The sequence below is a fragment of the Dinoponera quadriceps genome, unplaced genomic scaffold, assembly GCF_001313825.1.
Source record: "Dinoponera quadriceps isolate SergipeBrazil2010 unplaced genomic scaffold, ASM131382v1 scaffold1750, whole genome shotgun sequence".
Lineage (NCBI taxonomy): Eukaryota > Metazoa > Arthropoda > Insecta > Hymenoptera > Formicidae > Dinoponera > Dinoponera quadriceps.
The window spans coordinates 155,099-166,661 of NW_014556445.1; the positions used below are offsets into that span (position 1 = coordinate 155,099).

General features: G+C 48.3%; 1 protein-coding gene across 4 annotated transcripts in view; it reads right to left on the reverse strand.

The window, feature by feature from the left end:
- Window positions 1-3,011: 3,011 nt before the first annotated feature.
- Window positions 3,012-11,563, reverse strand: part of LOC106747453 (zinc finger protein 263-like) — a 10,571-nt gene continuing 2,019 nt past the window's right edge. For 2 of the 4 annotated variants that reach the window (XM_014624975.1, XM_014624976.1), the window contains 6 exons: window positions 7,621-7,962; window positions 6,529-6,669; window positions 5,808-5,965; window positions 5,384-5,671; window positions 4,965-5,205; window positions 3,012-4,294 (listed from right to left, as the gene is read on the reverse strand). In XM_014624975.1, the coding sequence (XP_014480461.1) occupies window positions 4,049-4,294; window positions 4,965-5,205; window positions 5,384-5,671; window positions 5,808-5,965; window positions 6,529-6,669; window positions 7,621-7,962 (1,416 nt within the window). In that variant the 3' untranslated portion in view covers window positions 3,012-4,048. Of the gene's footprint in view, window positions 4,295-4,964; window positions 5,206-5,383; window positions 5,672-5,807; window positions 5,966-6,528; window positions 6,670-7,620; window positions 8,862-11,563 lie in introns of those variants that run through there. The other 2 variants (XM_014624974.1, XM_014624973.1) reach the window with 2 other exon arrangements.

Sequence of the window (11,563 nt, forward strand, 5' to 3'; positions counted from 1 at the left end):
CCCCGTTTTCTTTCTTCCCCCCCCCCCCCGCACTCCCCCCTCTCTCCTTCTCTCTCTTCTATTACGTATAGGTTCCTCGCGACAGCCGTCCTGACGTGATTAACGAACGAAACACTGATGATGCGCGAGTATAGTGCCGTGGTGTCTTGGACGGAAATAAAAGAGTGAAACGAGAGAGAGACAGTCGACGTATATGTACGTAAGTATTAACGGCGGACGGAGCCAGTCACGCTGATCGCGGTGACGTGTAATTAACAAGTAACCATCTTCATCGCGCGTACATATGTAAAAAACCGTGCGCAAATACATAACGATAAACCTATATCTCGTAGCACAAACGAGAAAGAGAGAGAGAGAGAGAGCGCGCGCGCGCTCGCTCTCTCTCTCTCTCTTCCTCCCCTCCTCATCGCCATTCGCTGGCGATCGAAAATATAATCCGGAAACTCGCTAATGCTCTCGACAAGTGTTCCCCGAAACGTAAATGACGGAAGAAAAAGACGACGGAAGACCTCGCGGTGGCCCGCGGGGTCAGGTAACGCGCACTGCTCGGGATGAAAAATCATGATGCTTATAAAAACCTCGCATTGAAACCCGTCGCGCGCACACAATGAAGACGCTCCGCGCGCGAATATAAAATATCGCTTCGATACACGGTGCATATCGGAAGCAAAGAATCGTATCCTATACAGGCGCGTGTTTTGTGTGTGTGTGTGCGTACATGGCGCACCGGTGACCTCCTGATCGGTGGACCTGTGCGCGCACACGTGTATGCGGTACATGTCGAGTCCTTTGCATTCGGATGAACGGATTTGTGTCCTCACACGCGGGCTGCATCGGGGTGGTGCGAAAGGTCCGTCGCGTCAAGTGGAAAATGAAGTCGTACGGTCTCGGGGGATTAGTAATTTCTAATAATAATAACGAATTAAATCGGACAACATCGACTCAGTACACTGTAAATCCAAGTGTGTTACTTTTACATATCATAAACATCTTAAAATGACACATTCGTCCGGAGCTATTTTTATACATTTCTTGTCGATTTAGCTTACGTCACTCGAAACTCGTTAAATCAACAAGTTAAGTTACGACGTGTCAAGTCATAGCCAATCGTGTTAAACGGCATGAAATGTGTGAGAAGAGCTTCAGCTGAAAGACTTGCAGTGCACTCTGTGCAGATATCTAACGAGGACTTCCTGCTTTTCCTTTCAATCGCCTTCTCGTCACCTTTCCAATTTAAACTTTCCACGGTAAGAAGCCGACAGAAAAACGACGAATCCTTCGCAGCAACCCAATGTACAGCGTGATAACGTCTACGCATAACTGTAATCACGATGGCCGCTACGACGAACGGCCGCGTACGCGCCTAAAAGAGATAGTAATTTTACATTTAACCTTTAATGTAATAATAATCGAAATTGATTCGTTAAATCACAGTCGCTCGCGTATATGCCGGTCAGGCTTATACCCTAAAATTCACCTCGTTCGCGCCGAGTTGGCGCGCGGAACAATAATCCGTATTACAGTACGCGATACGCTCCCACTACGCGAAGATAACGCCTAGATGTAACAACGATGAGACACAATTCATTTGGGACGCGATCGTGAAATCAACGACGGGCGAGCGGCTAAACTCGAATGCAAAGGATGAAAAACGCGCCGGGCACGTGAGGCGTGCGGCTCCTCAGCTTCTCGCGTCATCGTATACCTCGTATAGTCTATAGCACGTAGCACGATCATCCTCGAGAGGCGGATTACATCGCAATGGCGTGACGGCGAGGCCCACGGCTGATCCACGTGATCGCTCGTCGCCACGCCGTTAAAAATTGTTTACCGACTAGAACGTATTTGTATGATACATTAAAAATTGACACATATTCCCGTTTATAATAAGTATCGGCCACCGTACTACGTCGCCTCCTCCCCCTGCTGCACGTGCAAGCGACCGAGCCGTCAGCGGTCGGTCGTCGGGGACGGTCTCTGATTCTATAGAGAGAAACGTACACGAAATATTCCTACCGGTCGCGACGGAATGCGCCCAACGATCATTTGGATCTTGCGGGAAAAGCAACGTTTGTTCGCTTGCGTCGTATTCTCAGGGAAGATGCGCCGCACAGGGAGGCAAGATCGGTCGAACCGGCGTGACGATGAACAGACGAAATCCGTCTGGCTCGAGGGAGACAGAATTTCTGGTTCCAAGAACAGAATTCGGCTCGCAAGAGCCAGAAATTGCGGTTTACCTCGACGAAAACGCGCTTGATTTGTTCGTTATCGCGTTAATTCAAGCGATCTTCCTTCTCTGCGTGTATATATCGACTGTATGTCGACTTTATATCGATCTATATGAAACGGTGTGTATATGGAAGTGGATAGCCCAGGAACGTATGGATTTCTGAATCGACGGATCTACGTATGTGGATGCGATGTATCCTGCGGATACGAGAGATCTGCGTGTGCAAAACGCGTTGGGCGCGATCCCTCGCGATATAATACACTCTATCTGCTCGTAGTCGCTATAATGTAAATTGTAATCGTCAATAGCGCAATTGTTCTCGAAACGTTAATCCGCAATAAAAACGACCGTGAACTTAGGCAACGATAACAATGTGTTCGCGTTAACAAGTACTTAACAATTACTTATTAGCTTGGCGATTCGTGCGACGAGAGCGAACTATACGTTAATACGTAACGTTAAAACGAATCTTCGTAAAATAGCACCTTTCCATCCGCCGGGGTTCTCGTATCACTGTCGTGTGCGCCCGATGATTTCGTCAGTCTCTATAATATATCGTTGGCCTGATTCAATCGAGTCAATCGCTGTAAGAACAAATGGGTGGCGTTCTCGCGGTGCGCGCGAGTTTTTACTCAAATCCGTCTGTACGAATCAATTCTTAGTATAAATATAGAAAAAGAAAGAGATCTTATAATTACCGAAATTAAAATTAGAAAATATTGAATTGAAAAAAAAACTAAGTAATACTGAAATAACAATTATTGCGATAAAAAATAAAAAAATTAAGATTTGATAAAATTTAATCTGTCGGAAAAATCTCGCGAAATCTGGTAAAATTAAAATTATTATACATCTAAGTCGGAAGTCTTGAAACAAAAGTTTCGGAAAGTTTAAATTAAGATTGTGGAGAATTAAAATTTCGGTAGAACTGAAACGCGGATTTTAGAAAGATTTTTGACGTCGAAATAATCAACGAGGAGTAACGAAAGTCTTGGCACATTCAAAGCGCCACGACATCGACGCGAGAATTCCCAGAACAGCACAGAGTTGCAGTCTTAAACTTCGCTGAATCGTAATTTTTTTTTTAGTCACGGCGGTCGGTGCGAAAGAGCGTAAAAGAGATGGACGTCACGTCGCGCCGTGAATCGTTTCTACTTTCAGTCTTTCTTCCATGATCCTTCAGTCTACTGATTCTAGCACCATCTCGCAGCTTGTTCATTTTTCTTCCCCGTTCGTCGTCACGTTCGATCGACGAACGGGCGAGCGGCCGGTCCGATCGACGGATCGGCCGCGCAATGTAACACGTTTACAGCTAATGCAAGATCTCATTAGAATTCAAAGGTTACATTAAATTATCGACGTTCGCATGCAATTACCTATACGTTCCCTAGCGTCTAATAGGAGAAGCCTTGCCGATGCTGATCTGGAGGACGGTCTCTCTTCGACCGTGCATCTAGCTTGACCTCTTCCTCCCCGAATCTACACCGGTACTATCGAGCAACCTCTTCCCTTTTTTACCTCTTAAGTTATCTTACATTTCTTCCGCCACTTTTGTCGCATTATCGCATCGATTGACTCTCAACGCTCACCGGACTGTGATCTCCTTACGGCTGTTCGCAAACTCCTCAAGCGTAAGAGCGACTGTTCCGCCGAGTTCAGTACTCCCACAAGGCTTCCCAGTGAATTCTAATTATCTAGATCGCAGTATTGACAAAATGAGGACGTGTGAGAGGGCCGATGAGCCCCGGGATCTTCCTCCCGCGGTGCTTCTAAGACCGCTGACTTCTTCTTCTTCTTCGTTCTGCCTGGGCGTTTTCGCTAGTTCGTCGCGTCCGGATTCGAAGACGGCGAGGACGCCGGGCTCTGCGTCAGGCTGGTGTCCCTCGCCAACAGCGAGGGGGTGACTAGCATGCCGCGCGGGCTGAAGGTGTCGCAGTAGAGATTCTCCTTCTTGTGCACTCGCCGCACGTGGCTACGCAGGTTGTCGCGACGCGCGCTCCGGTAAGCGCAGTGCGGACAGAGATGCGGCTTCTCGCCTGTGTGCATGCGCCGGTGCTGTATCAACTGCAAACGGTGAAGCAATTAATGCCACTGTTGCTCAATTAGTCGCGTGCGGCCGTGTGGCGCACCTATCCGTTCCGAATGTGTAATGTCGTAATGTTATGAATACGCAATGTTCTCCTCTTACACACACACCATAGAGGCAAGTCTGGCTTACAAAGCCGACTGTTCAGTTACTTTAAGCAGCCGAACTTTAACGTTACTTACAGTGGGTTAACGTTACTTACAGTGGTTAACTTATTGCAAGTTAACTTACGGTTATGTTGTTTTAAGTTAAATGAACGAGAAATACATGTAAGATTCAAGTAACTCTTTAAGGCTTTTCCCGGTTTTTCATTTTCTGGTTAACCTGTGGTTTAAACTCAAACTGATAATAATACGAAAATGGTGTTTTTTTATTCGTGGTTGATCATTAAACCGACGGTAACTTTTCAAGTTTAATGATTAACCACGAGTGGAAGAGCATAATGTTTACATCATCATCGAGTTAAGCTTAAACCACAAGTTAACCAGAAAATGAAAAACCGGGTCTAAGTTACATTACTTATATAGTGGGTTAACTTATAGTTGCGTTACTTGAAATTCAGTGAACGAAAACTGTAAGATCATTGTTTCGAGTTTGATTTTTGCAGACTGAGGAATGATGACGGTCCCGTTGGCAGCACGGACGTACCTTCTTCAATTGCACTGTGCGAAAGATGCAGATATCGCAGCAGAAGTATCGATCGTCGCGATGCCTTCGCATATGCCTGCTGAGGTCGACCTCGGAAGACCTGTCGGCGCCGCAAACGGCGCAGCTCACCCTGGTCTCCGGCGCCGTGCCCTTCGCGTGCGCTCGCAGGTGTCTCTGGAACGCCTTCTCGATCGTGCACGCGTACGAACAGAGCGAACATCGATACTCCTCCCTCTCGTATCTACGCATTATGAGGTGGAAATGAAGTAGACGTAATACGCGAGCGGTAAGTATATTAAAAGATCACGCAGAGACATGATGCTGATTGTGTGAGATTTTTTAAAAGAACGGAGGCAGAGAGAGAGAGAGAGAGAGAGAGAGCTTAGGCTACGGGTAGTTATATAAAATCGTTTGAGTACCTATACCTGACGCGTTGCAAGGCCAATGAGCGTTTCTTCCCCGTAGGCGTCATTCCCTGAGCCACGTGCGCCGCCACATGGGTCTCCAATTCACACCTGCTGCTCGTCGTGAAGTCACAACCCGTAGACGGACACCTCTTGGCCTCGCCGGTCTCCGCGCCGGACAGTGTTGGATGGCGATCGGCTATGTGCTTCCGCAGGGCCGGCCTCGTCGGTGCTACCACGTCGCAGGAACCGCAGGAGTAGCCGCGGTGAACACTGCTCACGTTCGGACTGCTGCCCCTGGATCTTTATTGAATATGTCTCAGTGTACCTTTCGCGCGCACCAATCTCTCTCACCGATCTCGAACGAATCGTAATCGTTCGGAATCGGGACCATCTGCAGATTAGAAAGCGCGCATTCTAAATGAATATTCTTACGTACTTCTCCGTGTAGGACGAATGCTCGCTCTCGGAGTCACTGTCGGAGGCATTGGCACCCTCTCTAGCTTCCAATGCCGCGGTGGCGGCCGACAGCCTGCTCAACATCGCAGTGTATGCGCTCAACACCCAGGTGTTCAGAGCCGGCGTCACCGCTCCTTCCTGAACATCGGTGGTGAGAAATATTTGAGAAAAATCTACGCGACCACATGTATCGATAGTTCACCAATCACGAGCCTGAGTCTGCTGAATGTAATTACAAAGAAAATGATTTTTTTGGATCTCATAAAATTCTTTTAATTGAAACATATTTCGTCTTTTGAAACGGAGCAAACAAATGAACATTAGATTCAATAAGCAATATTGTTTGGTTTCTTAAGCAATCAATTATTTGAAAGAAGTAACGCTATGTTATTAAAGAATCCTTTTTGTGTGTTTCAGTGGAGCAATATTTAATATATAACAAAAATTTTTTTGATTGAAATTAAATATTAAAATCTCCTAAAAGTAAAACATGGTTTATTCTTGTGAAATAACAATATTTTCATTCTAACAAAATGCATTTGATATTAAACTATGTCATCTATATTAAAGCAACCAATGTAAAAGAAATATGTATTCTAAATCTAAAGAAATCTTTTTCTCTGTGCAGATTTAATTTGTATTCACAGGGGAAGAAACGCTCATTTCGGAAGAATGTGAATTCGTGAAAGCAATGGACAGACCTTACCGAGGACCAAGCATGACATCGGATCGGGCAGCTTTGTGAGATTATTGTTGGCCGATCGATGTGAACTGTTAGTGCTCCCAGTGTCGCTTTCGTCGCCAGCGTCTTCGTTGTAATTGTTTTCGTTCGGCACGCAAGTCTGACCGGTAATGTGAACAGGAGAGTAAGTGTGAAAGAGACAGAAATCGTTGCCGCTTGTGCGTTTCTCACCGATATACAGGGTGAGGTAATAACCATCACCACCTTGAATATCTTCGAAAAATAAAAATATTTTATTCACGATTAGACGAAAGTGAGAAAAATGTATATTCGCAGAAGCTATTTGAAATGATAACCTCGGGCAACTTTCAATAGATAAATTCTCCTCTTACTCTCAAATTTCGAAGATATTCAAGGTCGTAATAATTATTGCCTCATCCTGTATATCCCTAATAATTGTGTGTGCACGAAAAAATCAAACGAATATGAAACATTCGAGACTCATACAAGAATATATAATCTTATGTAAATATGAAACTCTTGCTTACATATATACACGAAAAAATTCTATATAAATCCACTAAAAATATCATATTCTTATTATTCAGAAATCATTTTCTTGAGAGGAAAAATATTGATTAGAAAGAACGATATCCTGAAATTGATACAATTCTTATTTAAAAAATATATTGTTCTTTCTAATATTTTTCCTCTCAATTTATGAAAATTATTCTTGAATAACAAGAATTATATAGTATTTCTTCATGTAAGAAGTTTTGTCTTTGCATAAGATTACATATTCTTGTTTATATATGAGAATATGAGTCTTAAACTGAGTCTTGAACTGACATTATCGGCTAATTTTTCTTCCGTGAGGTTAATTGGGGTATCCAAGACTCTCAATAATGAAAGTTAAACCGCACGTTCCCGAGAACGGTTTCAAGCAGCGCCGCAAAAAACTCTGGCGAGCGGAAGTGTCTAATTTTTCGATTGATAAAGCTATAGCCCGAGGCAGTTAGCGACTGCCTCTCCGCTGGGAACCATGTTACCCACTATCGTTTAACGATATTCTATTTTTACCCCGTTACATCGACCAGGTGTGTACTCTCACCTGGTTTTCGTCCTGATCAGACTTTTCGATGTTCCTTTCGTTGTCGTCGCGTTGCCGAGTGTCCTCGTACTCGGCGCTCACGCTCTTCTCGGCATCCTCGGCGTCCTCGACATCCTTGGACGCGGCCGACGGCTTCGTGACCAGTTCTACAGGAGCATAGGGCGGTCCAGCCGCCGTCAACGGCAGCGGCAGTATATCCGGCCGATGAAGGGCGCTCAGGGCGAAGGCGGCCCTCGGTAGGATATGCGTCGCGCCGGGAGGCAGAATCGGGTACCTTCGGGCGAAACGCGGGTCGCCCCAAAGTTCACCCGCGACGTGAAGACCCCAGATCCCATATTCCATCTGCAAAGTGTCAACTGATGGATAGTCTCTCGGACTCGGCAAGACGAGTTCATGAAGAACCCCGACCAATTCGCGATCTCGACTGTCCCTCCCGGCGGAGACGAGCGCTAATTCGAGGACAATCGCAATCCCGGGATAAGAACGGGGGGGGGCAGGTTCGTGTCGCATTCGCAAGGCTCGCTTTGAAATTCGAAGTTCGCGGAGCCGCTTTATCGAGACACGCGATCGCAAAGCTCGCCATTCTATTCGAAGTAACTGCGAAGCGCCCGAAGTGATCAGATGTCAGAACTGAGAACCATCGAAGAGGCGAAGGGGGCTCGAATGTACAAATCGACACGGATCTACTCGGAGAGCGACCTCGTGGAGGCTCGTGTAGCTTTCGAAACGGCAGCCGATCGTCATTATGTTCGCAGGCGGGGAGGAGGGGGGCACACACAGTGTAAAAAGGAAAAGAGAGCAGGGAGGAGAGAAGAGATTAGCGGCGGTCCTCGCGCGAATCAATACTTACTCGCAATTTTCTCGCAAACACGGAATATGTGTTATCTATTTTCGCGCGTAATATATCATCTTTCTCTCTCTCTTTCTCTCTCTCGTTCCGCTCGTCTCGCTCGTTCGCGCTTAATTGAGTCGTTCGAGCGTATTTCGCCGAGCCCCGGATTCTGTGCTGATTAGCACGTCGCTTGTTTACTCCCTTCAGTGCTCATTCTCCGAGTAGCCGCGAAGGGCTCGTTACATGTTGCATGTATATGTGTGTGTGTGTGGAGAGAGCATGCCAAAAATAAATACACCAGAATCGGTCGATGTGCACGCAAGAGAGAGATTGAATAATACCGGGTGTAATTTAACGTGGGGATCCGCGCGACGTCTCGGGACGCAAATCCGGAATGGTAGTAACAACGCGCGGGCGGACACATTATGCGAGATCGTGTCTAATTAACTTTCCCCCGCGCGGAGTCCATTTTTCTCCCACGACTTCCTTCTACGCGCCTTCTCTGACCCACGAACGCGAAACGAAACACCCCGTAGTGTCCCAACTTTCTGCGTTCTCGACGTTCCTTTGAATGCGTGCGATCGCCTGCGTCGTCGAATTGCTCGTCGTCTCCGCGCGGCCGAAGCGCTACGCGTGCAGACAAACGGTCACGATCGTTCGGCAGCAAATCTGCAACCGGAAGTCACGAATTCCCATGCACCCTCCTTCTTGCAGATCGCTCTGCTGGCGCCGGTCATCGTGAGCCGAAACGCGGGTGAGGACGGAGGCAGAACTCCGCGGAAGAGCCGGAGATGGACGCGACCGGATGCGACTTGGCTGCGTTCTTGAATCTGCATTCACGGTTGGGAAGTTCCGCGAGAGATCAGTTGGAAACGGGAAGTGCTCGTCCCTGCGGTGAAACGTTTCGAGATAACGTCTTCCATCGTTTCCTTAGGGGGAAACGCGCGCGCGAGAGAGAGAGAGAGAGAGAGAGGTCTAATTGTACGTCCTTGTTGCAGATTTGGGAACCGGAAAAGCATTCTTCGAAGCTGATTCGAAATAAAGGAGACCTGGCGACCGAAATAAATATGGAGGAGTAATATAGTCAAATACAGAAGAATTTTGCCCGGCTCTCTGCGGTTTTATATCGATTCCGTCATGCAAATTAAACTCGCTGCTCAACGCACGGTGAACTGCGCGGGTTTAATTTATGCAATTGTCCATACATGGGTTGGTTTCCAGCAAGAGACACAGGTCGACGCAAGTCCAATTATATCATCTCTCATCCTCTTCTTTACCAAATGCGAAGTAAGGCCAAACGATGGTGTGATTAGACTCGTGTCGACTTTGTGTTTCTTGCTGGAGAACAACTATAATTTCTACATACGGCATTTCAAGTTTGCAATATATATATATATATATATATACACACACACACATGTATATATAAACGAAAAAAGCAAATGCCGATCCAGTAGAGATCACTCTAGGAAACAAGTAACTGAGTGGGAAACAGGGAAGAGAGAAAGGGAGAGAGAACGCGAACTGGGCGCGAAAATCGCGATTTGTACCTCGAGATCGGACCGAGCTGCAAGCGTAGATCGGCGCGATCGCCGCAAAATCGCAAGAGGACCGGGAAGCCCCCCTCCGGGGACATCCCTATGCTGGCCTACCGCAACAATTCGGGCCGATCGTCATTACGCTGAATCATCCCCCGCCAGTCGCCCCCTCTCGTCGCCATAAGGCCGGGCCGATCTCCACCTTACCGGTCGACCGGAAGTGCACGCGCGTCGCGGCGTAGCGCCGCCTCCCCCGCTACACTCATGACGACGACGACGACGACGACGACGAAAACGACGACGACGATGATGACGATACGAACGACGGTAATAAGAACGTGACGTCGTCGCGATCCGCGAGTATCGGAACGAAGGAGTAACGCGGGTCCGGATACGTGCCGCCGCAGAACGAACGAACTCGCGAGATTCCTGACCATTGGACCGACCCTCGTGCATGCATACTTTAGCATAACGTTCTCTATACAATATCCAGAAAGAGGGAAAGAGACACGGGGGGAGGAGGGGGTGAGAGAGCTGGCGGACGGGGGACGGGGTTGGAAGAGGAGGCGCGCCGAGGGGGAGGACCTCCTCAACCCTCGACGGCTTCGTCCTTTCTCTCGCTCGTTCGCACGTGTCCTCTCCCTCGCACATCCGGGCCCCCGGCCGTCCTACCCCTCGCGCTGACCCCTTCCTCCGTTGCCTTCCCGCTCACCGCCGCCCCCTCCCTCCCCCCATCGCTGCTGCGAATCGATTTGTTATTGTTTTTGTGTCTGCGGTCGTCGCGGCGGATGGAGTGAGCGGGGTTATATCGAGGGCGGGCGGGTAGGTCGCGGGGTGGCGAATGGGGTGGGGTTGCTGGTGCTGCTGATGCTGGTGCTGCCGGCGGTGCGGCGGTGGTGGTAGTGGTGGCGGTGATGGTCATGGTAGTGGTAGTAGTAATAGTAGTAGTAGTAGTAGTAATGGTGGTGGTGGTGGTAGTGGTGGTCGCCGCGCTCGAGCTTCGAAGGCTCGGCTTCGGTTTTCGGACCGGCAGAGAGGCGACCAGGGTGAATAAGCTGCTGCCGCTGCTGCTGCTGCCGGGGGTGGCGGAAGGGGTGGCCGAGGGCAAGCGAAGGGTGGCGGAGGGGGAAGACAGAGAAAAGGGATGGATACATGGTTCCGATCAGTGGCGTAGCCGACGTGAAACTCGAAAAACCGGAAAATCTCGACGTTTCCTCTTTCTCTCCCTCTTTCTTTTATATCTTTTTTGTCTCTTTCTCTCTCGGTGCCCCATGTGCGAAGGGACGCACCTGGACGCTCTTATGTACTTTTACCCTCCCGTCTCAAGAGACACGGTGACCCCGTGAGACCGTCGGTATAATTGTTCGCCGGAGCGAAAGAATAACGCGCTAAATATGACCACTCGTTCGGCCGGTCGTTGCGATGCGTTACCACGGAATCGGTAGCTAATCGCGGAAAAAGGACTGATCACGCCATTGCTATCGCTGCTCTGAAAAGAGCGAGAGGAAACGGAGGGTTGAGGATGGAAGCTGGTACAATGACGAGGATGAAACCAGCGGTGGGAGGGGGGGGG